We start from the raw sequence: 26,445 nt of genomic DNA, 5'->3' as shown, positions 1-26,445 counted from the left end.
GGGACATTTTTGAAGGGAAGTCATGTCACAAAACAGCTGTTTATCATGTTGCTTGACCAAGGTTTCATTTTCTTCTATAAAAGGAAATTAAGATATTTCGGTTTTAGACTACGCAAACTATGCTTAATTCACAGACAATTTTATGTATTATTTTGCTTTATAAATATTAAACAAAAAATGTGGTTTTAACTAAATTCTCATACTCGCAAGACATTTAAACAGACATGGGCTATAATAAATCAAAACCAAAAAAATGAGCAGAGACCGTTTCATTAGCACTGAAACTTTATTTAGGATTATGCATAAAACTGACAACTTTAAACCAGTCAAAAACACACAATAATCACTTTACACACAAGACGCTATTTCTTCCTCAAATTTCTTTTATTGAATATTCTGAATAAACCAAAAATTGCTCTTTGAATTTCTGCAAAAAGAGAAAAAAACCCACCCTGATGTTTTTTTTTTCCATTTTCAACTAAACACATTACTCTGAATCAAATACAGTAGTAAACGAGATAACTATTTACATATTGAGGTCAGGGAAATTCTCATAGTAAATTATGTTAATTTACAATCAGCCCCAATCCTGGATTTAAGGAATTATCAGTGACTGAAAAGGGCTTTCCCTTGTTTTTTGGAGGCAAAACAAAAAGTCATTCATAAATTAGTATCCAACCACCATTTCCAAGTCAAAAAACAAAATATCTCATCGAGAACCCAAAAAACTAATTCAAATTCTTTTTTTTTTTTTATCAATACTACACAAAGAATACCAAAAATATCTTTATTTATAAATTAAATTATACATATACATTTACCCCAAACGTACATATTTCACAGTACATTTCATTGGGCATTCACATGGCAAAAAAACCTGAAATGTGCAGGCAAATACAAATACAAAAATGTATTTAAAGTGACTAGCTGAGGTCCCGGCCCCAGAGCTCTGCAATATAAAAATATCCTTCTTTACAAAAACACAAAAGACCAGCTAAAGTAACCACAAAAAAGAGGTGGCTAAGGAGCAGCATAGTTAGAAAATAATTGCACTGGTTTGTGTTTCTTCTTCTAACTTAACCTGAACCTCCTCTTTTACCGTTGGTGCTTCTGTATCATCCTCGGGGGGCTCTTCTTTAATACTGGAGCATGACGCCTCATCACCCTGCTCTTGTTTTATGAAAGCTGTTAAAGGGTTTTCTGTAAGCATTTTATTGGGTGAAGGTGTGCAGTCCACAAAAGAGGATGTCTATGGAAAAAAGGGGAAGCGTTTTAAATTGACTAAAGGAAAATTAAGATGGAAAGTTTTTCTTCACATAAGTAGATTACTAAACACAACATGATAAAGAGTCCAAATCAACACTTACATTTTTGTAGTCTTCGTAGCATGAGGGATGATATGTCTAAAAGAGAAGGGAAAACAATTTAAGAGTTTTATCAAACACCAAGAGACACAACATTTGATCTGCTCTTTTAATTAGTGGAATTCTTACCTTTTCATCGACTCTGATGGCATTCTTCAGGTGCCACTCTTCCTCTTCCTCCTCCCAGTACATCTCAAACTGCTCCTGACATATCTCACACAGCTATAGAGAAAGAAAAATAAATCTTTAATTTTGCACAATTTCTCTAGTATTCTGAAATGATCACACAGTCTGTGTACATCGTCTGACCTCGTGAACGACATCTGCTGCAGCCTTTACGCTCTGGAACTCTCTCTCTTTGGCTGCTTCCTGAGTTTTCTGCACAACCTCTTCATGAACCTTTTCAAAGAACTGACTCTTTGCCCTCTCCTCAAGATCTGCAATTTCCTCAAATTCAATCCAATCCTTAAAAAGGAAAAAAAAGCACTTCATGGTACTCCTTTTTTCCATCCAAGAGGTCATTTTCGTTCTCAGTGGCACAACTGTCTGACAATATACAAAATCAAATAAAAGAAATGAAGTAGGATAGTGTCCAGCTTACCGTCAGAGTGTAGTACCACCGACGGTGTGTAACTTTCTTACTGATGTCCTTCTCTGAACGATTCTGCCTGTAGTGCCAGTCCAAATGATCTGCATACACATCCGTCTGAGATGCAGTAAAACGCATGCCACAGGAATAGCACTGGATTCCTGTATACAGTTTGGTGATGATGCTGTCATGTCTCCTAAAACACAGAAATTTCACAAAATATTAAGTCATTCTCAGTGAAGCACCATAGTAAAAGTATTTATCAGATTCACTAATGTTCAACTTTCCAGAGCGTATGTAGATACTATATGTACATACAGTTTCATTTCGTCCAAAACGAAGCCAGTCAGATCTGGGACACTTTCATCTTCCTCCTGTTCCTCCTCCTCTTCCTCTTCAGGCACAGATAAAGTCTGACTTGCTGAAGTAGAGTCTACAACAGATATATAAATCTTTAAGCTAATTTGAAATATAAGACTGCAACTAATGCAATTCAATTGCCCAATAGTAAGAAAGGAGATAATAACAGTTAATTAAAAGAAATTACTTAAGTTTACTTATTTAAAAGAAATAAAAGTATGCTTACCAGTGATTGAGTCTGTTTGTGCAGGTTTTATTATTCCAGTGGATATGAGTTTAGACAACAGATCGTTCACATCTATTTGCCTCAGTGGCTCGGCCTCAGGCTGCTGAAACTGGGAACCTGAATCAATAATTCACTTATTATAATATAGATCTAAAGTAGAACGTCACAGTCAAAACAAACAAGAGTGCATAATTCTCTTTCAGGATGTGTGAACAAATAAAATAAACATTCTTACCAGGCTGGAAAGATATTTGGTTTGGTGGCATGAAGGGTTGAGCTCCTATGATCTAAGACATAAATTAAATTGTAAATTTCCATGTTTAACAAAGAAAACTTTAAAAAGTGTGGGACTCCTTGAGTAAGGAATACTTACAGGCTGAGGAACATTCCCAACACCTGGACCAGGGAATGAAGCAGGTCTAAATGAACCTTGAAAATCTGATGATGTAGGACCTGACACACTGAAGTTAGACGCTTGAGAAACATTAGACTGCATGGTAAACTGTTGGGCTGGGCCACCATACGTGTTTATGGGTGGCATGTTAAAATTAGGTGGTGGAACAGGGTTTATCACAGGAGCTTGACCTTGAGTTTGATCATACATTGTTGGCTCCTGTGGTCTCAGCTGATTTGCAATATTTGGACTGCAGTATCTTGGAGGACCTTGTGGGTCATATCTTGGCATGACAGGCGGTGCATCAAATCTTAAAGGTTCAGGCTGCACAGGGTTCTCAAAGTGCATTCCACCTGATGGACTATCAAATCTAACTGCACCCTGCTGTTCATCATAATTTATTAGTCTAGCCGAGAACCGTGGTTCCTCGTATCCTGATGGACCGTGTTGCATGTGAGAATTATCAAACCTTGCTGGATTAACAAATCTGTTTTGGTGCATCGAGTGGTCATAATGAATCGGGGCTTGAGAGTCAAATCTCATGTTGTGAGGCTCTGTGTACCTCAATGGCCTGTGTGATACTGGTGGGTTGTTAAATCTTACAGGTCTTTCATGCGCTTTAGGAAATCTCTCAAATCGGTGAGGGGCATCAAAGCGATGTCCAGAAAACCTTACGGGTCCACCAGACCCTTCAAACCCGCCTGCATTGCCTTCATACCGAGAAGGAGCATATGGTCTTGGAGGACCATCTAACCTCTGCTCCCTCATGTGGCTTGGTGGACCATCAAAAGGAGCTTGAGAACTCTTATATCTATCAAATCGTTGAGAAATATTTGGTCCTTCATGCCGTGGTGGGTTTGCCTGTGCCATAGATCCTTCTGTTGAGTGCGTTGGTGTACTCCCAGGAGATTCTTCATGGTTTCGTCCACTTCTTCCCAGTTCAGAGAAATGATCTTGCATTGGAAGACCTTCTACACTTATAGGACCATCATCTGGACCTGTACCAGAGTGCACACTGTTGGGACTTTCAAAACGTGGACTAATGTCCCCTGGTTGTTGATCCATTTCAACTGGAGATGATGACCGTTCAAATGGTGGTGCTGCAGATTTTCCACAGGTCCCATCTAAGTTGACTGGACTTGGTGAATTTCTGAATGTGGAACCTGTACATGATGGAGGCCTGTTGGTTCTTCTAGGATCTTCACGGTCAGGCTTTATGGGATCACCAGTCATTTTATGCACTCCTGAGCTTTCACTGTATTGTTCAGACATTTCATGTTGAGGCTGATAAAGAATTTCATCCAAAGGAAACTGGCCCTCTTTTTGCACTGTTGAAATCAACAATTCAAGTTTAGACCATCTATAAAACACGACCAACAACCTAGGGTGTGTTGAAATATTACATGCCATGATGAAGTCGAATGAATAAATACAAATCTAAAACTTTAGGTAATATTAAAAATGTGCTACTACTCGCATAAATATTTAAAAACAGGACAAATCTCACCTGGACGCTGAAGCTGTGTTCTTCTCAGCTTTGATTTATGTTCAAGATAAGAAAGCTGTGCATCAGAAATGGCTTCATGTTTCTTTTTTGACTGATATACTCCCTCATCACACGACTCATCCCAAGAGTCAGACCTCTGTCTTTCCTCTTGATACTGAAAAACTTGATTTATTTGATGGGCTACATTCAGGAATTCATCATTGGATATTTCTCCATCAGCATGTCTTTTGCTAGCCTGAAATGAAAAATGTCCAGTTTAGAAATATTATAAATTATTGTACTGTAAATTAATTATGTTTTAGAAAGGAAAAGTGTATTACAAAACTACAAAATATATTGACACACCTTTCTTAAAAGGTCCCGTTTACTTGCAGTATTAAGTGCTTCTGGTATTTGTATGTTGCTATCAACACTTAAGCGATGTTGTTTAGGTGTACGAGGTGTGGACGGTCTTTGATTAGTGTTCCAAGTCTTGTGTCTCTGGTTGCCTAGTCGTCCATGGGATAGATCTGAATCTGACTGTTTAGGACTGTAGAGACAGTTTATTAGTCTGAATGTGATAACATGTTTAATAACAGAAAGACAAATTATGTTTAAGTAATGACGCAAAAAAAAAAAAAAAAAAAAAAAAAGCCACTTACTGTTTATTCTCTTCCCACCCACTCCTCCATCTCTTGCTATCTTTTATGTCTTTATGCTCCGCGGGAGAAATTCTCAACTGTGGTCCATCTTTCTGATCAGCAGCTCTATCGTCAAGTGGCCTTTTTGATCGTCTTGGTTCTGGGGCATTTTTCTTGACGCTTCGTTCATCTCTAAGACTTGACTGTGGAAAAGCATCATCATTATGTGAATGTTTACTTATCCTAGCCTTTCCAGATTTGAGAGGTGGAGTAATACTCCTGGTTTTTCTCTTCGGAGATGGCCGTCTCTCTTTTCTTTTAGGAGAATGCAGTGGTGGTGACCGTGATCTTGACCGAGACCTTTTTCTGACATTTGCTTTGTTGACTTTAATTTCTTGTTTCAGAAATGTCTCGAGTCTTTCATGCTTGTTTACAGAGCCATTTATAAGCTTGCCCCTAGCACTGCTGGACTTCTGATGATCCACGTTTTTGATACTTTCATCCCTATCTTTCTTTTCTGAACTTCTTTTCTTCTCTCTGACATCATCATCTTTTAAATCGGTCCTGTTATGCATCTCCTTATGCAGCCTTGGGTCCTTCTTATTCACTTCAGCAGTTTTTGAATGCTCAGACTCAATCGCTCTGGGTCTGACGACAACACATTTTCCAGATGGTGACACTGACTTGGATTTATGTTTTTCCTCAACTGCAGAGTTATCCTTTTTGGGAATCCTTAACTTTTCCAACTTACTTTGTCTTTCAACTAAGACTTGTCCTCTTTTTTCTGAAGTAGTCGGAAAGTTTGGTGTGACCTGACTTTCCTTCTTATGCACTTGTTCCTTTGCATTTACAGTTGCACCAAGTCTGTTTAATCTAGGATCCCTGGTTGCTATTTTTTCTGATGGTGCTGGAAGCCAAGGTTTTGTCTGTGAGGCAGGAACCGTATGAGTGGCTTGTGACGAGACATTGAAGCGTCCAGGAGCACCGGCTTGGTGGTTTGATGAAACAGCAGGACTGGCAGCCTTGAGAATTAAAGAAAAAACAAAACAAAAAAAAACTATTGTTTTAAGAATTTATGTAGTATGAATAATGTCGGTCAAACCATTAGACCAACTACAGCTCTTATACAATGCTGCTACATATTGTGCCTATATGCATACACTTGTGCCTGATATCACAGAAAACTGGGTTTATACTTCTAAAATATTAACATGCAGCGCTTTCTAGTTTGTCTCATTACAAAGCACATAAACTCACCAACTGAGCTTTCGTTTGTTCAAGTTCTAGTTCTATCTTCTTTTGTTGAAGTTCTAACAACTGTTTTTGCTTTGCAAGCAACTGTTGCCTTATCAATTGCTCTTGTGTCAAGCTTGGAGCTGGAGGTTGTGGTGGAGGAGGTTTCGGAGAGGTTTCTTCAGTCTACAAAGAGATAAACATACATTTGAGAAAAAAAAACAGCAGTACATTTCTTCCCACCTCTGGGTAAAACAAATTAGTTAGAACTCAAATGCTTACCGGTTTTAAAAATTTGGGGTTGACATGTATGCTGGCATTCACATTTGGTGGCAATGGTTTAATAGGCCAGGCAGGATCTATTGAGTTCACACGCACATCTAGTGCATATAGTTTCTTCAAGGGGAAAATTTCATCCCATGTGGAACGCAATTTGAAGAGACTTTTTCTAGTGGCCTCATCCACCTAAAGTGAATCAAAAGAAAGGGGGGAAAGAATATCTGACTCCTTTGTTTATTCTCAAAGAACACTGACAAAACTACATAAGTTACCATTCAAAAAGTGAACAAAAATGTAAAGTTATTATTAAAGGTGTGAAAAACTATCAAAATAAAAAGTAATGAATTAGCACAATACAGTATTTAAAATGAGAACAAAGAGCACATGACGTTCAATCAGAAACACCATGGACATGATTTCAAAGAATTATGTACCTTCTCAAATACACAAATAAAGGAATTGACTAGGTTCTTAGCAAACACTTCAAGGTATTCCCCTCCAACATTCTTCACTATGGAATCCACTAAGTACAAAACTGGGAGCTTCTCAACAGCAGGTGCCTAAAGTGATAGAAAACTGACAAGTTTAGAGAACAACATGGGAGAAATGCACAACTACATAAAATTAAGTAGAGGTTATTAAATGGCTAAAGTTGGATTAAAAATACTGGCAGAGAAAACAAAAATCAAGCACTTAAGGGGAAGTCCATTGTTTGCAGATTAAAAAAAAAAAAAAGTTCCTCAAAAACCAGATCCATCAAAAATCAGGAAAAAGGTTTCTCAGATGCTGAAAGAAAAAAATAGCCATGTCCCAGTTAAACACAAAACAAAAAGGGGGAAGGGGTTAAAATTCTTCAATGTTCACTCTTCACAAAGTTCAGTCCATCAAGTAGAAAAGTTTTGTTAGGTTGTCAGTACAATTCAGTTAGTTATTGGCATCATTTTAGCAATAAGCCCAAGTCCTTTAAAGTGGGAAAAAAAATTAAAGCTTTTTTCACTTGTAGTTTTTGTACTTGACCAGGAATTCAACTCGGGATCCATTTAAACTCAAGTTTAGATTTGATCTTCATGTTTGGGAAAAAAAAAAAAAAAAAACTTCTTGGTCTTTACAGTTAGCAAGTCCATAAAAAAAATTGACAAGTTGTAACCAACATGCCCCAGTGCAGAGGGAAGCACAGTTTTCGTATTATCTTGCAGTTTTTGATGTTTCTTTTTAAGTAGTTTTACACATTCAGCTTTGGAATGTCATTAGAACTGACAATGCATCAATGTAAATGTCTTCGTATTAAAGAGCACTTAGATTATAATGAAATCAATATAGCAAACATTACCACAAAAATAATACACTGGGAAATAAAGACAAAAGGACATTTCACATAGTTTATTGTCACAGTTGTATACCATTTATTAACATTGCAGTAAAGAATGAATAATTACTCAGCAATCTAACACCCCAAACCCTTTATTGGTTCAAGTACACAGATAGTTGAATGGCGCACATTTGTATTAAACTTTAAAATTCAGGCGTGCTCGTTTTCACGGAGCAGCCCAACACGACTACCCGAACTAATGCAAGATGTCAAATAGTTTGCAAACAAACAAATATGAAAACTTTCCACGAATTTCTTTAACACCCATGCATCTATGTACATGGGCGGCAAACCACGTGTACCAGCTGGTGACATAACTACAGCCATGAGTATGCAAAAACTTATTCCCGAGTAATTGTTGATTTCAACACGGTTTGTATTATCACCTTAAATTTAGTCAATCGATATTTACAAGATTACTACTCGAAGTACACAAATCAACTACACCACGACGATGACTCGGGCTGATTGCATAATACGGAAATTTCGTATCTTCCCCAACTAGGGTTATGATGAATAAATTACGATGCATAAAACCATATGCCAAGTTGCAATTTAAAAGATTTAAATATCGTCATTGAACAATAGAACGTAGTATAATGTGCGTTTATTTTTATTAAATCGAATAATATTTAAACGAACTATCAAGACTATACGTGAAGCCACTGTGCTGGTATATTTATCCGATAAGCTTATTGAGAAGGTAAAACATGGATTATTAACTTCAAGCCAAATGTGCGTCAACAGTAAGTCCGACTTTATGAGCAGCTGTGACCCAACGAGCAGATAAACACGCTGCTGCAACTGGCCTAATTTAAAAATGGAGCGATGTGTGCTTTTCCTCAACTACAAAAAACGATGCTGGCTAGTATTAAAAAATGCCTGCATATATTAAGAAACTCAATACTATTTAACGACAATATAGCATTAAAACCAATTATACAAAGTGGTTAGCTAACTAGTCGTGCTGCCGCCATGTTACAGGCCTCATGTCATGTCGTCATTTATCTAACTAGCCACACTCGAGCTAAAAGACGATGACTGAAACGGAACAAAAATAAATCTATTTTCATAAAAACCTTGGCAATTTGTGCTTCAATTATTGCGACGATATCCTTGGTGAACTGGATGTTTTCTTCGGCTAGAATGGTGAGCATGTTGATGTGCGGTTTGCTGTTGAAAGTCAGATCTTCCAGCGAGGACTGATACTCGCGGCAGGCGTCCTCCCTCGCGCCTTCGTCCGACATCTTTGAGCCGTTGAGTCGAAGGCTGTCGCCACACAATTTAAACTATTATACAAACATTACTTGCAACACAGTCCTCTTAAACATCTGTATTTCCTCTTGGTTTCCTCTGTACGTCGAATGTAGTGCCGTGACTCCTCGTGTCTTGCGTTTTGAATAACGATATTTTCTGTTTGGATAAAGCGTTGCAAAATGTCCGTCGTACTTCAACGGAGACTGCGCGTCATCTGAAATGTTTTATAGTTGAACGAGCGTCACTGCTTCCTGATTGGCTGCGCTGAAACTCTCGTGTATGATTGGGCGATGGAGACTATGCGCTCACTGCCATTGGTCGAAACAGAACTATTATTTTCAAGAAGAGCCTATCAGAATTAAATAATTTAATAAATCAACAAAAATCACAACAGAGAGTACAATGTCGTCATCACCTTGAAAATGAAATAAACACTGTAGGGTAGTTTGCACAGAAGAGGTTCAGTGGGTTCAAAACAATATTTTCATCTTGGTATTATTTTTTCAATACGCTGTTCAGACATGTGGAAATAGATTTACTTATCACTAATTTACCAATATGGCATTTTGATTGTCTATTTTAATACATCAAGGTTGCTGAAGTATTGGTAGACATGACGCTGAGCAAAATGGATTCCTTTTTTTTTTTTTTTAAACAAACGTGTTTTCTCACATTTTTAAGTCAAACTTTTCAAATTAAACATGTTGAGTCTGTTTAATTTGCACAATATAAATACATACGAATATACAATTCTGTGTATGTATTCATCATAATAATAAAAATTAATCTTTCCATAAACATTTATAAACAAATCAACCAGCAGTTTATTTACAATTACTAAACAGAACACATATTGTAATTAATCTAAATTTTAATTCAGAATGAATTTTCAAAAAGATCTTTGGACCACTCATTTACAGACAAATTACAACTTGCATCCTGCATGTCAAACTCGCCTGAGAAACTCTCAGTAGACCCAACAATCGGCAACTGATCCACCTTTGGTCTTTCATCACTTAACCTCAGATCTATGATCTTGCTTTTAAATTCACATTTAATTTTTCCAGAGCACAACGAGTCTACACGTTTTTGGCTTCGTCTAGACTTCTGTCCACATGAGTTGTTATAATAAGAAACTGGGGTGGATTGCAAGCATGGCAAAAAAAGCAGAGAACTTGAACCTCCAGGCTCTGATGTGTTGACATGCCTTGGTTCATTACCTTTACAAATCTCTGTCACGTCGGAAAGGTCCATGTCCATACTGCTCTGACCAGAAGCAAACAAGTCTACAGAGCAATTGTACTTCTCCTCATGGTCATCAAACACAATACGTTCCTGCCTGACTTTGCAATTTACAGAATGGACTTCACTTTGTGCACAGTGCCTGAAACATTTGCCATTTTCATGGTTTACTGAACAAAAAGCCACATAGGGTATGCTCCTAGTTAATTTTTTCCTTTTTAAAGTGACTTTTTTGTTTGAAAGAGACAACCTGTTGTTTGTAGAGTGATTAAATGCACACGTAATGTCAGGACTAAAAGGAGTCATCTTTTTTGAATAATTGGTATCGCACAAAAGAGTGTGAGTGTTACGGATCTCAACATTGTTCGTCTTAGTTTCAAGATTTTCTGGATAATCATTTTCACTGTTCTCTTTCCAACTTGTATTGTTCACATACATTGGTGAGGACATTTTTTTGCTATAAAGAGTCATTGGTATAGTTTTGGAGATGCTCGATGAATTTTCAGTCAGTGAGCATGTATTTTGTATTTGAATCACATGATCACTTTTACCTGAAGTGTGCTTCTTTGTGTCATTCATCTCTGATATCTGAGGCTCCGCGCTGACAAAATCATGTAAGCTTTCAGATAAAGGTGCATCCTCTAAATCGAGACTGTAAAGTGACTTCTCATGTAAAGGTGCATCATATTCTTCCCAGGTTTTAGCTCTTACAAGGCATTCGGATTTAGTCATTTCAGTATTATTTCCACAAGATAAGGTGCTAAGTGGATTCACAGCATCACATGCAGTAGAACTGTTAAAATGCACTGGTGATTCAAACATGTCACAGCTCAAGCAAAAAGGTTTCCTGTGACTGTTCTGTGTTTCATTCTTCAGTTCATCCTGCTTCAAATGACTGATGTTGCTTTGGGAACTGCATTTACATGTTTTTGTCTCTTCATGCTTTGGTGAAAGAATATAACGATCACAGTGTCTGGACTGCTGTAACACATCGTTACTTAATTCTTCTGGAGGGAAACATAACCCAGGTGATTGCCATGCGCTTGAGAGTGTGAATCCTTCACTGCTGGGTTGAGAATCCAACTTTGCACACGACGGAGGGGTATAACCAAAACTTAGTTCATTTCTTTGAGAACATTGTGAGTGTTTCTGTTGTGATGGACCGATACTGCTGGAAGAGTGAGAATTTGCTCGCAGGAGGTTTTTAAAATAACCAATTACTGTACATCCCATCAAAGACTCACATGGAGAAATGATCTGGCAGGCCACTAACTGTCCAGACAGTGAAGAAGTGCCAACATTATGAGGTACCTAGTAGGAAGAAACAAGGAATGAACGAAAATGATAAAATGAAGATAATCTTGATGCTCCACCCCAAATTAAATGAAGACATGCTCCATACCTTCAATCCAAAAATGACACATCTTCCAATAAAGCAGTCTTCCACGGCTTTGACAAGCAGTTGTTGAACAGTATGTGTGCCTTCAGTTTTCTCCAAATCAATACATCTGGAAAATTCACAGTTTATATCAGCAATGAATCAACACAAATGTTTGTTCAAGATGTTTCAAATTTGAAAATGCTTTAAAACATACCTTTGAAGGCCACCAGCAGTAATGCCAAAAAAGGGGTTTAAACAGCCCCCGAAAACTGTCACGCCAAATATATCTTGCTTTCTGGACACTTTAAATGACAACCTGTATCTGTAGTCCACGTTTTGTAAGTCACAAGTGAATCCACATTTTCCGCATATAGCCCTAAAGACAATGATTTAGAAGTTCTTCATAATGTTCATGCGCTTTTTAATTGAACACACACACTCATATAAAAAAATGTAACTTAATTTTACAACGTACCTTTTGCTTTCCTGAATTAATCTGGATAGACAGCATTTGCAACATGGATACACAAAGCAAGTGTCTTGCAGAGAAAGTATAGTGCAACTCACCAGAGCCCGTGTGTTGCTCATGAGTGCTTAAAATACTGGCAAGGTTTAAAAACAATGACCATAATACTACTATTCTCTATAAGGAAATGGTAAAAAAAAATTAGGACTCGAGTGTTAAATTACCTTTAAAATATTTTTTACACTGCAATATATTAAATGCATACACTTATAAAGAAAGTGAAATGAAAAAGACCAGAAACACAAAAAAAAAAGTGAGCTACAAAATTTGAGTTTCAAACCGAGCACGAATCTCTTCCTCGTTGGTTTATCCCTCGGTTCCCAACGAACACAGCTCCATCTAGCGTACAGTATTAGACCTTACATGCTCTGTGTAGTTTTAAACCAAACCAAACTACGATTAATCTCAAACCTCCGAATTGTATTATAATTTCAGGTTTAAATGAGTAAAAGAAATGTATTCTTAAATGAGTTAAAGAAATGTTCGTTCTTTATGATCTCGATGTAATATGTCTTTACCCTGAGCATTATCCGTACTGCAGATGTCAGTGTTGCGAGATTTTAATTCATCTAATGGAATGAAATTTTTGGAATCACCAAAAGTATACTTAATTTGACTGTTTTATCTGCTCATGCTGTTAAAAAACTTTAAGACGGCAGTAGTGTATAAGGGCATGTCTAAAGGCAGTTTTTATATGATGTAGATTTTTAAGCTATTGTATACAGTTGCGGGAGGAACCTCGACTCTGTAGACTTGTTTCCACCGGACAATTTTGTGCGCAAACACCGCGGGCTCTTTGATTTGATTTTTTCCTTTTTTGTTTGTTTTCTATTGATTTCTTAGAATTGTCTTTTTACACAAACAAATTCTGTATAGCCGCCAGGATCAGTGTAATATCACTTGTTCAATACTTTACGATGAGCTTATGTAAACAGCTTTATTCTAAAAAAAGATAAATGCTAGCTGAACTGGCTGAAATGAAGGGAAAATGGCAGTAATTTTTTAAAAAATATATTAATATGAAATTGTTTGTGTGGAGCGACGGGAGGTATCAATATAACAGTTACGTACAGAATATTTTATTTGACTATTTATATATTTTAATTTAAGCGTCGATTGCAAAGACATTACTGTTAGTCATTTAATTTCTAAATGTGATGACTACTTCAACGACAAGAAAGATTTATTTGGGACAGCATCGGATTGTGAAAACAAAGGGGTAAGATATGTTGTAAGTCTAAAACCGTTGTTCTTGTATTGTGTGCGTTTCCTTGGTTTTGTTTACAAACTTGGTTGACATGGAGCTTTTATTGGTTCACTGTTTGATCTTAACGCCTAGAACAGTGGTTCCCAACCTTTTTTAACTCACAGCCCACACAACCAAACACATATGTTTCCGCGGCCCACTGCAAAAAAATTTAAATGAACCTGTTATTTGTGTCGGGTTAGTAACTGAGTACTCAGAAGCATGACTTTTAACTGTCTTTATTGAATAAACGGGTAATGTTGAATAACCAGAAAATGTGCATAATAGGTCATTAATTTTTAATTAATTATGATATTTAATTATTACTACACATTTTTACGTACATTAGCAATATTATTATATTATGAAAACCACTGGCCTAGAAGAACTTTGTTTCATGTACACAAATAAGTAAGCCTTAAATGAGTTCCCGCCGAAAACCATAGTGTTTAAATCACACAGTTTTAATTTTTGATTCTGTAATTCTACTACTAACTGGTAGGTTTTTTTATTTGTGTAGCTTCGTTCTTGCAGATGAGAAACCACATATACAATCAAGTCTATGTGGTCAGGCATGCTCCTCTGCAACAGATATATCTGAGAACAGAAGATGCAATGAGCCAAAAGTATGTTTTTTTTTCCTTGGCATATTTGATATTATGATACTGATAAGCTCTGTATACAAACATATACATTTTCTATTTAAAGCAAAACCAGAATAAGCAATGGGTGCCTGGAGACTCCACTCTGGCGATGGATGTGGAAATATTACAAGCTATTGATGGTCCAGAAGTCTTGAAATTCAAAAAAGATGAAAAGATTCAACAAACTAAATCGGCACCACTTAAGAAAAAGGACTTTCTGCAAAATATTTGTGAGCGACAAGTGCAAAAAGCAGAAAACATCAGCCCTTCAAGTCCAGGCTCAGCTCGGTCACCATCAGATCGCAAAAAAACACAAGCCAAAAAAGAGACCGACTGGAAGGATTTGGCCCAGAAACTTTTGTTCAGTGAAACCAAAAAGACTGAAGCAGGAGGACGGGCCCGTGGCCATGAGATGAAATTTAACAAGGAATATGCTTCACCTCAAAAGATCATCAACCCCGTCAAAAAAACTCCTAAAGCAGCAAACAGCAAACAGAAGCTAAAGTTCAGAAGAGATACCAGCCCAAATGACTCTCTCTGTAACTCTAAGGACTACATTCTGTTCAGTCCGACACATATGGCTGCTGCTAAAGAGCGATCCATGCAGCAGCAGAAGGGATCAATGAAAAACCTTTCAGTCTCTGTGCTGACGCCTCCTCCTGGACTAGATCTCAGTGTCCTCGGTGATGCTACACTTCCAGATGCAGGTAGACTTTCCACTGTTGCACTGTTTACCTTGACTTTAAATTTTGCTAACAGAAAAAACTGTCTAAATTTATCATTCATGTTATATTTATTTATTTAACTATGATTTTTCAAAAGGCATTCTGATATGCTGATCAAAAAACACATCTGCCAATGTTAAAAACAGTTGTGTTGCGTATTAGTTTAGAGGAAACTGATAAATGAAAATAAATATGCAATTAAATACTCTTTAAAATAACTTTCGCACTCCACTATTTTAAAACTCTTGTGGTATTTTGTTATTGAAAATGACAACATTAAAAAAATGTGAAATAATAAATTAAATACATTACATAATTTTTTTTTTGCTATATACCAAACAGCACAAAGCATCCATATGGGACGTCCTGCCGATCAGTCAGACAAGCTTTTGCTCTCTAGTTGGGGTCTCCCTAAGCCTGTTCTGGAGAAATACCAGAGTCTCGGTGTTCAGAGGATGTTTGAGTGGCAGGCTGAGTGTCTGACCTTGGGCAAAGTGTTGGAGGGCCAGAACCTGGTATATTCTGGTAAATAACTGTTTGTCCTCTAGTTGACTGCAAGTATTTTGTTTGTACTTAGTCACATTTTCCTGAGAAACAGCATCTGATCATATACTAAATATCTAACTTACTACTTTTTAGTACTCGTGATTACATGATACTTCTCTAGAAAATATGTACTTCTCTCATTTTTCCCCAGTTTAAAATTTGCAGCTTTACATTTTCAATTTACTTTTTTAAGCTCCAACCAGTGCAGGAAAAACGTTGGTTTCTGAGCTGTTGATCCTTAAGAGAGTTTTGGAGACAAGACAAAAGGCTATGTTCATTCTTCCTTTCGTGTCTGTGGCTCGTGAGAAGATGTTTTATCTACAGGTTGGTTCCTGTTTGATGAATGCATATATATTTGGCCCACTGATAATAGTTTGTAAATGCATAGCAAAGTATCTACATAGGTAATTGTTGAATTTGTGTTTCAGTGTTTTTAATGAGATTTTACTAATATTATGCTTGCCATTTTCACCCAGAATGTATTTCAGGAGGCAGGGGTGAGAGTGGAGGGGTATATGGGTAACACTTCAGCAGCTGGTGGGTTTTCAGCTCTGGATGTAGCTGTTTGTACAATAGAGAAAGCTAATGGACTCATCAACAGACTAATTGAAGAAGACAAATTGGATCTTCTTGGTAAAATAATGACTTTTCTTTTTTTTTTACTACTTAAATGTATTCTCGTAAAACTAAGTTTTCACCCAATTTGTAGGAATTGTTGTGGTTGATGAACTGCACATGATCGGGGACTCTGGTCGTGGATATCTGTTAGAACTTTTGCTGACTAAAATCCAATACATTGGCCAAAAAAACACGGCAAGGTATGTTATACTGCAACGTTTAAGCCAAAAATTCTCTAGAAATGGTCCTAATGATGAGTTTCTCTATTGAAGGTTAACATTTTTTCTATTTTAAGGGGTTCTGCTCAAAGTGCCTCTGCGGGTGTCCAGATTGTTGGTATGAGTGCCACACTGCCAAACTTGGACCTTCTTGCTCGCTGGTTAAATGCTGAGCTCTATAGCACTAACTATCGTCCTGTGCCACTGATGGAGTGGGTCAAGATAGGCACAAATGTCTATGACGGATCTATGAACCTGGTCAGACAGTTCACCCCAGCTCTGCCCGTAAAGGTCAGAGCTAGACATATTTGTTGGCTTCTGACAACTAAATCTGCCATGACATAGAATGTATCTGCTAATGTTAATTATTACAAGACATCTCGTTTTTGTGTCTGTAGGGAGATGATGATCACATTGTCAGCCTCTGCTTTGAGACAGTGCAGGATGGACACTCTGCCCTGCTGTTTTGCCCTTCAAAGAACTGGTGTGAGAAACTAGCAGACAGCATTGGAAGAGAGTTTTACAATCTTCACCACAAAGGTTTACAGATATATACAGTTGTATGCTTTTTACTATTCAGGTATGCATTATGCTTTAACATTGTTTCCTTTTGCAGAAATGCAGTCAGGCCCTGGAGTGCAGAGTATTTCTCTGAATCAGGAAGGTCTCCAGGATGTTGTGGCCCAGCTCAAGCGTACTCCTGCAGGCTTGGACCAGGTGCTTCAGCGAACGGTTGCCTGGGGAGTGGCCTTCCATCATGCAGGTACATGTGATTACATAACTGATTTTGGAGTAAATATAACATTTTAGTGCTTTTATTGAGCTTTATGAACCTTTTCAGTTTTTGTGCTATTTTAAAATAAGTAAATGTATTATCCTACAGCTAGACAAGAATGTAATTAAGTAGAAATTAATATAAAAAAATTTAAAAAACATTTTAAAATGGTAAAAATGTCAAAAAATCAAGGCAACCTATCTATTCTAATCTATTGTGTTTGCTTGTAATCCTTGTTTTAGGTCTGACGTTTGATGAGAGGGATATTCTAGAAGGTGCTTTTCGTCAAGGACACATTAGAGTGCTAGCTGCTACCTCCACCTTGTCGTCTGGTGTAAATCTGCCTGCCCGAAGAGTGATTATCAGAACCCCTGTTTTTAATGGTCATCTGTTGGACATTCTAACCTATAAGCAGATGGTGGGACGAGCAGGCCGTAAAGGAGTAGATACCATGGGTGAGTGCTGCAGTCTCATAACTGCATTCTTCTAGAGATTTTTAAAGTGGTAATTATCCATTTCCTGATGTACTCTACCAGTCAAAAGTTTGGAAACTGTAATATTTTTTAAAGATGTTTCTTATGTTCATCGAAGCTGCATTTATTTGATCAAAAATACAGAAAAAAGTAATATTGTGAAATATTTTTAACATTTAAAATATTTTTTTTAGTCAGTGTCCAGTCTAATTTTTCTGTCAATTTTTATTATTTTGGATGCAATTTAATCACGAAATAATTCAAATTAAAAAAGTCTTTGTTTTTATCCAATCTTTCTTTAATAACTTAAAAATTTTAGAGTTAACAGTCAAGTAATAATCTGTGTTGACTCAGGTGAGAGTGTGTTGGTCTGTAAAGAGGCTGAACGTGCAAAGGGCATGAGCCTCATCCAAGGCTCGCTCAAACCTATCGGAAGCTGTCTGGTGAAGCGAGAGGGTGAAGGCATCACTACCAGCATGCTCAGGGCCATCCTCGAGGTGTGATCTCCTTATAATATGTTGTTTGATACTGTATTTAGTTAGAATGTACATGTTTAATTTCTTTATGTTGCCTGAAGATCATCGTTGGAGGAGTCGCCAGCTCTCCACAGGATGTGAAGATGTATGCTTCTTGCACTCTTCTGGCAGCCAGTATCGCAGTCGAACAGCCACGTGAGGAGGAAACTAAAACAGAAGCTCGAAACAAGGGGGCTATTGATGCCTGCATAGACTGGCTGATGGACAATGAGTTTATAAATATACAGAAGGAGGGAGATGGTAATTTATCAAAAGCAAAAAATGTGGTTTGTGATATATGGTGACATTTTGCTAATTTGATAATTGTCTGTCTCACAGTGGAGAGGTACTGCCCAACGCATCTGGGTTCTGCAACCTTGTCCTCATCTTTATCGCCTCCAGAATCCCTGGGGATTTTTGCAGATCTCCAGAGAGCAATGAAAGGATTTGTGTTGGAAAATGATCTCCATATTCTCTATCAGGTATACAAAACAACTGCAGCGATTTGTTGTTTTTATTAAAAATATGGGTTATTAAAAATGTTGTTATGCATTTTTAAGATAACACCTGTGTATGTGGACTGGACTACAGTCGACTGGTACCAGTTTTTTTGTCTGTGGGAGCAACTACCGTCTGCAATGAAAAGGGTGGCTGAGATGGTGGGCATCCAAGAAGGTTTCCTAGCCCGCTCCGTTGGTGGAAAATTAATTGCTAAAACAGAAAGGCAACGCAGACAGATGGCCATTCACAAACGGTACTATTTATTTTCTGAATATCTTCTTCAATTTATGTTTACAGTGAAGTAGCAGTTTGTTGATGGAAATTTTTGTTTGTGCAGTTTTTTCACAACATTAGTTCTTCATGATCTGGTAAGTGAAGAACCACTTGGAGCTGTCGCAAAGAAGTATGGCTGTAGCCGAGGACAGCTTCAGTCACTTCAGCAGTCTGCCTCAACATATGCAGGTATATTGACATCTCTTCATACTGTAGGCATGAGCTTGCTTACTTGTCAGTGTGAGATAAACAATGCTTAAAAGTAAAAAAAATTGGCAAATTACATTTTCAGGTATGGTTACGGTCTTCTGTAATCGACTTGGATGGCACAATCTAGAGCTTCTTCTGTCCCAGTTCCAGAGTCGTCTGAGCTTTGGAGTCCAGAGGGAGTTGTGCGATCTTGTTCGCATTTCTTTACTAAATGCACAAAGAGCACGTACTCTCTACAGCTCTGGGTTTGTCACTGTGGCAGAGGTAGCCAAAGCTGATGTTACAGAGGTGGAGAAGGCCCTCAGGAAAGCTATCCCTTTCAAAAGGTAATGAAATCAGGAGATGATCAGCTTAAAAGGTTTATTTGATGGTATTCTTACATTTGATAAGCATTTTAATTAGTGCAGAATATGGTAATTTTAGAGATGTTTATCAGTTATTGGCTGATACATAGTATCAATGATTAAAATAATTGACTTTGGTTGTTTTGTTTTGTTTTTTCTTGCTGTTGCACTTGCTGTTGTTGAACAGTTACTTTAAGTTAATACATTACAATGTTGTGATACATAAATTCATTTAAAAGTTTGCATTTAAAATGGTTTTTAGTGTTTTATTTTTTTAGTTGGGCGTTAATTTAGTTTGTGTTTTGTTTACCATCCATAACATTTTGTATAATGGACAGAATTTGAATATTGGTTCATTTTAAGTCATAATGTGATAATTTGAATCTCTGCAGCTCCAGGCAAGCAGTGGATGAAAGCGAGGTAGAGGCTCAAGAACGTAAGAGTATGCGCTGCATCTGGGTCAGTGGGAAAAAGGCCTTGACTGAAAGGGAGGCTGCTCTGCAAATTGTGGGAGAGGCCCAGCTGCTCCTCCAGCAAGATTTGGCTCTTCTTGGGGTGGAATGGAACCCGGCATCCCTCACAAAAAAGTCTCAGCCAGATTCCCATTCACCCAAAAAACCTCTACAGTCTTTGTCAAGGGGCCCAGAACACGAAGAGGAGCAAAATGTTGCCATAAATGTGGATGAACAATCTGACAGTTTTTCCCATCCTCCTTTTAGACCATTGGAGGTCACTACTGTTTCAGAAAAGCCAATGGATGTTGACTCAGATGTATCATCTGCTGACTGTCAACCTGCTAAGAAATGTGAACAGCAATCAAGTACACTGCATAAAGTTCTCAAATCAATAAATACGAAAGACAAGGGCTGTCAAAATAAACAAACAGCTGAGTCATCAGATTGCTCTTCAAAATCACTTCAAAAGAAATTAGGACACAGTATCGCTGTAAAAAATACCTGCAACCTTGGCAATGAATATTGCATAAGTCCAGTTTCAAAACGTAGGAGGATGAGTGTTGTGGATGCTGATGTAATACCCATAGTCAGTGACTCAAAAACGGCTGTAATTTCAAAAGACTCTAAACTAATATCAAATGTTGAAGAATTTTGCCTTAATAAACCTGAAACTGTCTGTAGAATAGATAAAGATAAGATGAATTTCCAATCATGCATTGCTAGACTGAACAACGAGTCAATGACTCACTTATATTACCCACAAAAGGGTGGGGAAACCCTAGATGTCACTGCGAAAAAGTGCACATCTAAAACTAAACATTTAACTCAAAATGAAAAGGAAGAAACTCTTACTTTCGGGAAAATGAGCAGCAGAGATAATGAAACTGAAACTGGCTTAAAGATTAACGCCAGAGTTAAAAATGATTTAGTATGTTGTTCTGAGAAGCTTAGTTCTCCTGACTTGTACACAAATGGATTGGAAGAGTTTGGTGATAGTTTTCAACTTGATACACAGACTGAGAAAATGATTCAAGGGGATGATGGCACCAGCATTGGTAATTTAAACAATCTAAAAGAAAAGAGCAATCATGTTGATTCAGAAAGTGAGTTAAATGTTGTCAAACAGTCCTCTCTCCTGGAAAATGAGAATCAAGCATCTAAAGACCAAAACAAAGACCCAGCTGAAGGTTTATCACCTTATAAAAATGACACAGCCACTGAATTCAAACCAAAATATAACATCTCTCTTACTGACAGTCAGTTGGAGAATATTTTAAATTACAGTAACCAGGTTACTGAAGAAGAATCAAGTTCTGATAAACCTGCTGAGCAAAGGGAAAATCATGAGCCCTCTAATCATGTTACTGACAACAGCTTCAACCGGAGCAGCAGTTTTCTGTTTGACAGTCTCTATGACAACTCCATCTTGGATTTCATGGAGGAAGCAGCAATGGATCAAGACAACAAAGAAGAACAGGTGGTTGAAGCGCAAGCTAATTCAAACGGCTCTTCTCCAGAACTTGTTCCAGATAAAAGAGCTGCTGTGTTAACAGAGGATCAGGAAGCAATCCAATGGGGTGAATCATCTTTCAACCTTTCAGAATGGGGAGATTCACTACTTATTGGGGAGCAGTACCTTGATAAAATGAACAATACTGTCAAGGCTGGCGATGGTCCAAGATTGGGTGCAGAGAAGCCCAGTTATACAGATGAAATTGTGTCTGAATTACATGTATCACAAAGAGATGAGCCTCATTCAAGTGTTTCAACTGAAAGACAGCAATTAAACAGTTCATCTTTTCACATCAGCCCAGGAATGCAGGACATTTTTGACAAATGGTCTGATCAGTTTTCAACCCTATCTGAGATTCCAGGGCAGTCAAATTCAACTGTGGTAGAACCAAATGCTATTGTTATTGAAAAGGCAGTATTCCCAGTAACAAAATTCAGAATTGATCAGGAAGAAACTCAAACAAGAAACTCAAGAACAGAAGATTTTGTAATTATCCAAGCCAAACCAGTGACTCACAATGACCTTGTTCCTCCCACGCCGGTTTCTGAACCAGTTTCACCACGAGTTAAAATGACCACTTCAGCTATACAATCACCTCTTAATGTCACCAAGCACAGGTCTGAACTGAAACCAAATTCTAAATCTAGTTCCCAGAACGATTATCATTCTAGTTTAAGGACAAATGCTGCATCAGAGTTAAACATTTATCTGGCTGATGATGGCTTTACGAGACTTTCTCAGTGTCAGTCACTTCCTACATCAAACTCCTGCAGTCCAGAAACATTTTCCATAATTGACGTAGCAAGTGATAAAAGGCTTTTCCATACATTTATAAAGGAGTGGAAAACAAAGGACAGATTTTCTCTTGCTCTTGCCTGTGAGAAGATGGACGCCTCAATGCAAGCTGAAACGGTTATAGGTGGAAAATTCAAAAAACGTAAGACTTCAGATTTTTTTAAAAATCCCAATATACATATAAGAAAATGTAATTTAAATGTAAACTTATGTAATCTGTTTGAAGCTGCTACCCCAATGAGGAAAAGAAAAGATGGCTTCTTTCTTAAAGGATATGAGGATCTTGTTGTCGTTGGCATATCCGTATGCTGGGGTGCAAAAGATGCTTATTTTTTGTCTCTACAACAGGAGCTGTCAGACACAGGTAGGAAAAATGTTGTTGTGAACTTGACCTACTTTAGTGAGCTTGTTCTATTGAATGCCTCCAAACCAACTTTTGACAGATATAAGTGCCAGCTTGGCTCCACCACCTCTCGATGAGACTCTTACAGTTGAGGAGCGACTGAAGCAAATTCAATGCTGCATGGAAAAAGAATCAAGTGTGATGGTCTCTTATGACTTCATACATGTTTATAAGGCACTGCTACTCGCATGCGAGCTTGCATTGCGTTGCACATTTGAAGACCCAAAGGTTAGACCGAAAAAAAGATTAACATTTCTGTTCAGAATTTGGTGGCAATTAGATATGCAACTACATTAAATTCTTTGTCTTTTAATAGATTGCATGCTGGCTTCTGGATTCAAGCTCCAAAGAGCGCACTCTCCACAGCATGGTATCTAGTTTTGCTACTGAAGATCTCCTGATGCTGGAAGGAATTAGTCCTGGTCAGGGTGTGCAGAGTTTAGGGATCTATGGAGATGCCAGTCTGTCTGGGCGCTACAGAGCTGCTGTTGAGTCTGTTCTGGTCTTCAGGGTCATGATGCAACTCAACTCTCTTCTTGAAAAGGATGGTTTCTTGGGTAAAAACATAATTTGAGCCTCTTGATTTGTTTGTATGGGGGTGTCCAGTCCTGCTGCTGGAGGGCAAATGTCCTGCAGAGTAGGAGCTCCGACCAGCCCATACACACTTGTTTGGACATTTCTAGTAGTTTTGAAGATCTTGATTAGCTGGTTGAGAATTGAGAAACTCTGCAGGATAGTGGCACAGCAGTTGCAGAACTGAATAAACCTGGTCTATATTTGTTTGTAAAAATACACTCTTAAAAAAAAATTCTTAACAGCAATGCCATAAAAGAACAATTAAATGTTCCTTAAAGAAGCATCTCTTTCTTATCTCTTTATAATCTTCAGATGTTAAAGGTTTTTTATAGAACCATTTAATCTAAAAATGTTATTTTATGGCATCTTTATTTTTAATAGTGTACATACTAATTAACTGATGTCTTGTTCTTTTCTGTTTTAGATGTATTCAAGAAAGTAGAGATGCCTACCCAGTACTGTCTGGCGTTGTTGGAGCTAAATGGAATTGGGTTTAGCGTTGCTGAATGTGAAGCTCAGAAACATGTGATGCAGGCTAAGCTAAGTGCACTAGAATCCCAAGCTTATCAGCTAGCAGGACACAGCTTCTCACTGACCAGTCCAGAGGATGTAGCAGAGGTTATCTTTATTTCCATCCAAAATAATAATGGCCTTATACATATACCCACATAGAAATGCATTATCCTGTATGAAAAACTTTTATAATACCCATTTCAACTTTTTCAGGTATTGTTTCTTGAGTTGAAGCTGCCTCCCAATGGAGATTTAAATGCTCCAAAGAATAAGAAGACTCTGGGCTACACTAGGAGAGCAGGAGCCCGTATCAAACTTTCAAAACAGTTCAGCACAACTAAGGTATGTTCCACAACGTTTCTTTTCTTTCATTTAAACTTGGGGTATTTACGTCCTAATCTTTCCTTTTTTCATCAGGATGTTTTAGAAAAGCTCAAGCCACTTCATCAGTTACCAGGTGTTATTCTTGAGTGGAGAAGGATCACAAATGCTTTGACAAAAGTGGTTTTCCCCTTGCAACGAGAGAAGAAGTGGCACTCATATTTGAAGATGGACAGAATACATCCAATCTCACAGTCTCACACTGCCACAGGTGTGGAGCAAGATGAAATACCCTGTAAAGTTTATATATGAATCTTCTTGTGATAGAATTTGAATGTTTGAATCTTGCTCTCACACAGGGCGCGTGAGTTTTACTGAACCAAACATTCAAAATGTCCCAAAAGATTTTGAAATTCAGATGCCAACACTTATAGAAGAAAGTCAACCATCACAGAATAGTGCAAGCAAAACATGGTACAGTCTTATATTATTGCAGTGTTTCCCCTTTGTGTGTGTCTGTATGTGTTTCAAATATATATTTTTTTATTTCAGGAGTAAACGATCAAAAATAAACCAGCAGTTGGCACCCATTTTAAAGGTATCAGACAAATCACCAGAAAAAGGGATGCCATTTTCTGTTAGCATGAGGCATGCTTTTGTTCCTTTTTCAGGTATGAAACTTTACTAGAGGAGTCTGGGTAAAATTTAATCTGTTTGCTTATATAAACATTGACACATTTACCAGCTTTAACCTTGTACATGTCTTCAGGAGGTCTGATTCTGGCTGCAGACTACTCACAGTTGGAGCTCCGCATTTTAGCTCATCTGTCTCGGGACAGGCGTCTCCTCCATGTGCTCAACAGTGGTGCAGATGTGTTTAAAAGCATAGCAGCAGAGTGGAAAATGGTGGACCCTGCTTCAGTTGATGATAACATGAGGCAACAAGCCAAACAGGTTTGCAACATTAGAATATATTTACACATGTTGTAATGCACACAGGTACAAACATTCTAAAAGCAGCTTTTTTTTTTTATAAATGTAAATGACTATACAGCACATTATCAGTTGCAAATGATTATTGAAATTGTATTTGTTGTCACTAAAATCTCAGAATTTTTGTCAACAGATTTGTTATGGAATAATCTATGGCATGGGAGCAAAGTCGCTTGGAGAACAAATGGGCATTGAGGAGAATGATGCTGCTTGTTACATTGAGACGTTTAAATCCAGATATACTGGTAAATGACCATTTAAAATTGGTGTCTGATCAAAATCATAATAATAATAATAATGTGTCATTTCTTATTTTTCTAAAAGGCATACAGAACTTTCTGCGTGAAACTGTGCAGAAATGTGGGAAAAATGGATATGTGCAGACTTTACTTGGCAGGAAGCGTTTTTTGCCTGGAATAAAAGATACAAATATTTACATAAAGTCTCACGTAAGTCTTCCTGATCACTTGATTAGAATATATCTGGAGTGGTATTAGTATTTAATTTCTGTCCTCATTTTTTAGGCAGAGCGACAGGCAGTAAACACAACCGTGCAGGGCTCTGCCGCTGACATTGTCAAATTAGCTACCATCAACATCCAACGTAGACTGGAGGCAGCGTTTCCTGGAGTTCCCACTTCACATCAACACCCTCCAATCAGATTAAGTATGACCAATTTTATATTATAGCATTTTCACCAATAAATGCAAGATGTGAATTTAATATGTAATGTTCTTGTCAGGTGGTAGGCATAAAAATCAGTATAGACCCTCTCGAGGAGGCTTTTTTATACTTCAACTGCATGATGAACTCATCTACGAGGTTGCAGAGGAAGATGTCATTCAGGTAATTAAGACCACTGTTCTAATTTTTACATATACCTTGGACTACAAGAAAAGTTCAGTGGTGAGAAGTCTAATAGTACGGTTTTTACAGGTTGCACAGATTATGAAGCGAGAAATGGAGTGTGTTGTGAAATTGTACGTTAAGCTTCGAGTAAAAGTCAAAGTGGGTCCAAGCTGGGGTAACCTTCAAGACCTGGACATATAAAAATGTCTTTTACATGTAAATACAGATTGTGACTATCAATTACTTGAATGAGCTGTTGACACTAAATGTGCCATATTTTTTAGTATATGCCGAAAGTGTTTTTAATTTGAAATAAAATTCAGATGCTATTAAAGGTGTAGAACCATGAAATGGAATATAAAATAATTGTCTTTTACATGTTAATTACAGATTGTGATTATCAATTACTTGAATGAACTGTTGACAAAATGTGCCATATTTTTTAGTATATGCCGAAAGTGTTTTTAATTTGAAATAAAATTCAGATGCTATTAAATGTGTAGATCCCTGAAATGGAAATATTTCTGTACATTGTCTACAACTAATGTTTAAATACAATGTTAATGAATTAAAAAGATCAAGCATCAGACAT

At 37.5% G+C, this 26,445-nt stretch overlaps 3 protein-coding genes across 4 annotated transcripts; 1 reads left to right on the top strand and 2 right to left on the bottom strand.

The window, feature by feature from the left end:
• Positions 1-267: 267 nt before the first annotated feature.
• On the bottom strand, positions 268-9,408 carry pcf11 (PCF11 cleavage and polyadenylation factor subunit). The gene is made up of 16 exons (XM_043220997.1): positions 9,021-9,408; positions 7,007-7,132; positions 6,576-6,758; positions 6,318-6,479; positions 5,082-6,082; positions 4,786-4,969; positions 4,441-4,675; positions 2,913-4,261; positions 2,775-2,826; positions 2,540-2,656; positions 2,272-2,386; positions 1,966-2,149; positions 1,674-1,829; positions 1,494-1,586; positions 1,368-1,403; positions 268-1,249 (listed from the first exon to the last, which is right to left on the bottom strand). Exons 1-16 carry the CDS (start codon positions 9,186-9,188, stop codon positions 1,037-1,039), a joined length of 4,374 nt encoding a protein of 1,457 aa, XP_043076932.1. The 5' UTR covers positions 9,189-9,408; the 3' UTR covers positions 268-1,036.
• A 249-nt stretch (positions 9,409-9,657) lies between these two features.
• Positions 9,658-12,658, bottom strand: ddias (DNA damage-induced apoptosis suppressor). 2 transcript variants are annotated; one of them, XM_043220949.1, is made up of 5 exons: positions 12,297-12,658; positions 12,036-12,197; positions 11,843-11,948; positions 11,685-11,751; positions 11,427-11,608 (listed from the first exon to the last, which is right to left on the bottom strand). In XM_043220949.1, exons 1-5 carry the CDS (start codon positions 12,407-12,409, stop codon positions 11,556-11,558), a joined length of 501 nt encoding a protein of 166 aa, XP_043076884.1. In that variant the 5' UTR covers positions 12,410-12,658; the 3' UTR covers positions 11,427-11,555. The 2 variants fall into 2 exon arrangements, with proteins under 2 accessions (XP_043076883.1, XP_043076884.1); XM_043220948.1 differs by having other exon boundaries at positions 9,658-11,751.
• Positions 12,659-13,118: 460 nt separating this feature from the next.
• polq (polymerase (DNA directed), theta) lies at positions 13,119-26,442 on the top strand. Its single transcript, XM_043220816.1, has 32 exons — positions 13,119-13,566; positions 14,114-14,219; positions 14,302-14,944; positions 15,305-15,487; positions 15,702-15,832; positions 15,985-16,141; positions 16,218-16,326; positions 16,422-16,635; positions 16,743-16,884; positions 16,961-17,107; positions 17,362-17,574; positions 17,947-18,089; positions 18,170-18,368; positions 18,447-18,589; positions 18,668-18,861; positions 18,946-19,070; positions 19,174-19,417; positions 19,828-22,340; positions 22,425-22,562; positions 22,642-22,829; positions 22,918-23,158; positions 23,602-23,795; positions 23,904-24,032; positions 24,108-24,282; positions 24,371-24,485; positions 24,564-24,682; positions 24,781-24,965; positions 25,138-25,249; positions 25,329-25,453; positions 25,529-25,670; positions 25,747-25,850; positions 25,941-26,442. The coding sequence occupies exons 1-32, from the start codon at positions 13,505-13,507 to the stop codon at positions 26,052-26,054; spliced, it is 7,749 nt and encodes a 2,582-aa protein (XP_043076751.1). The 5' UTR covers positions 13,119-13,504; the 3' UTR covers positions 26,055-26,442.
• Positions 26,443-26,445: the final 3 nt, after the last annotated feature.

This window comes from Puntigrus tetrazona, chromosome 21, assembly GCF_018831695.1.
Source record: "Puntigrus tetrazona isolate hp1 chromosome 21, ASM1883169v1, whole genome shotgun sequence".
Classification (NCBI taxonomy): Eukaryota; Metazoa; Chordata; class Actinopteri; order Cypriniformes; family Cyprinidae; genus Puntigrus; species Puntigrus tetrazona.
Note: the sequence above shows the minus strand (reverse complement) of the source record. Positions and strands in the feature narration are given on the sequence as shown.

What these genes read in the sequence shown, in the direction of transcription:
- pcf11 (XM_043220997.1), bottom strand. Translation starts at nt 9,188, where the DNA reads ATGTCGGACGAAGGCGCGAGGGAGGACGCCTGCCGCGAGTATCAGTCC. An exon ending in TTATTTGTGTATTTGAGAAG is followed by an intron (nt 6,759 to 7,006) that starts GTACATAATTCT and finishes GATTCACTTTAG; the next exon opens with GTGGATGAGGCCACTAGAAA. An exon ending in TTGGGAATGTTCCTCAGCCT is followed by an intron (nt 2,827 to 2,912) that starts GTAAGTATTCCT and finishes TTTATGTCTTAG; the next exon opens with ATCATAGGAGCTCAACCCTT.
- ddias (XM_043220948.1), bottom strand. Translation starts at nt 12,409, where the DNA reads ATGAGCAACACACGGGCTCTGGTGAGTTGCACTATACTTTCTCTGCAA. An exon ending in TTAATTCAGGAAAGCAAAAG is followed by an intron (nt 12,198 to 12,296) that starts GTACGTTGTAAA and finishes CATTGTCTTTAG; the next exon opens with GGCTATATGCGGAAAATGTG. An exon ending in GTGTCATTTTTGGATTGAAG is followed by an intron (nt 11,752 to 11,842) that starts GTATGGAGCATG and finishes TCTTCCTACTAG; the next exon opens with GTACCTCATAATGTTGGCAC.
- polq (XM_043220816.1), top strand. Translation starts at nt 13,505, where the DNA reads ATGACTACTTCAACGACAAGAAAGATTTATTTGGGACAGCATCGGATT. An exon ending in AACAGTTCAGCACAACTAAG is followed by an intron (nt 24,033 to 24,107) that starts GTATGTTCCACA and finishes TTTTTTCATCAG; the next exon opens with GATGTTTTAGAAAAGCTCAA. An exon ending in ATATTTACATAAAGTCTCAC is followed by an intron (nt 25,454 to 25,528) that starts GTAAGTCTTCCT and finishes CTCATTTTTTAG; the next exon opens with GCAGAGCGACAGGCAGTAAA.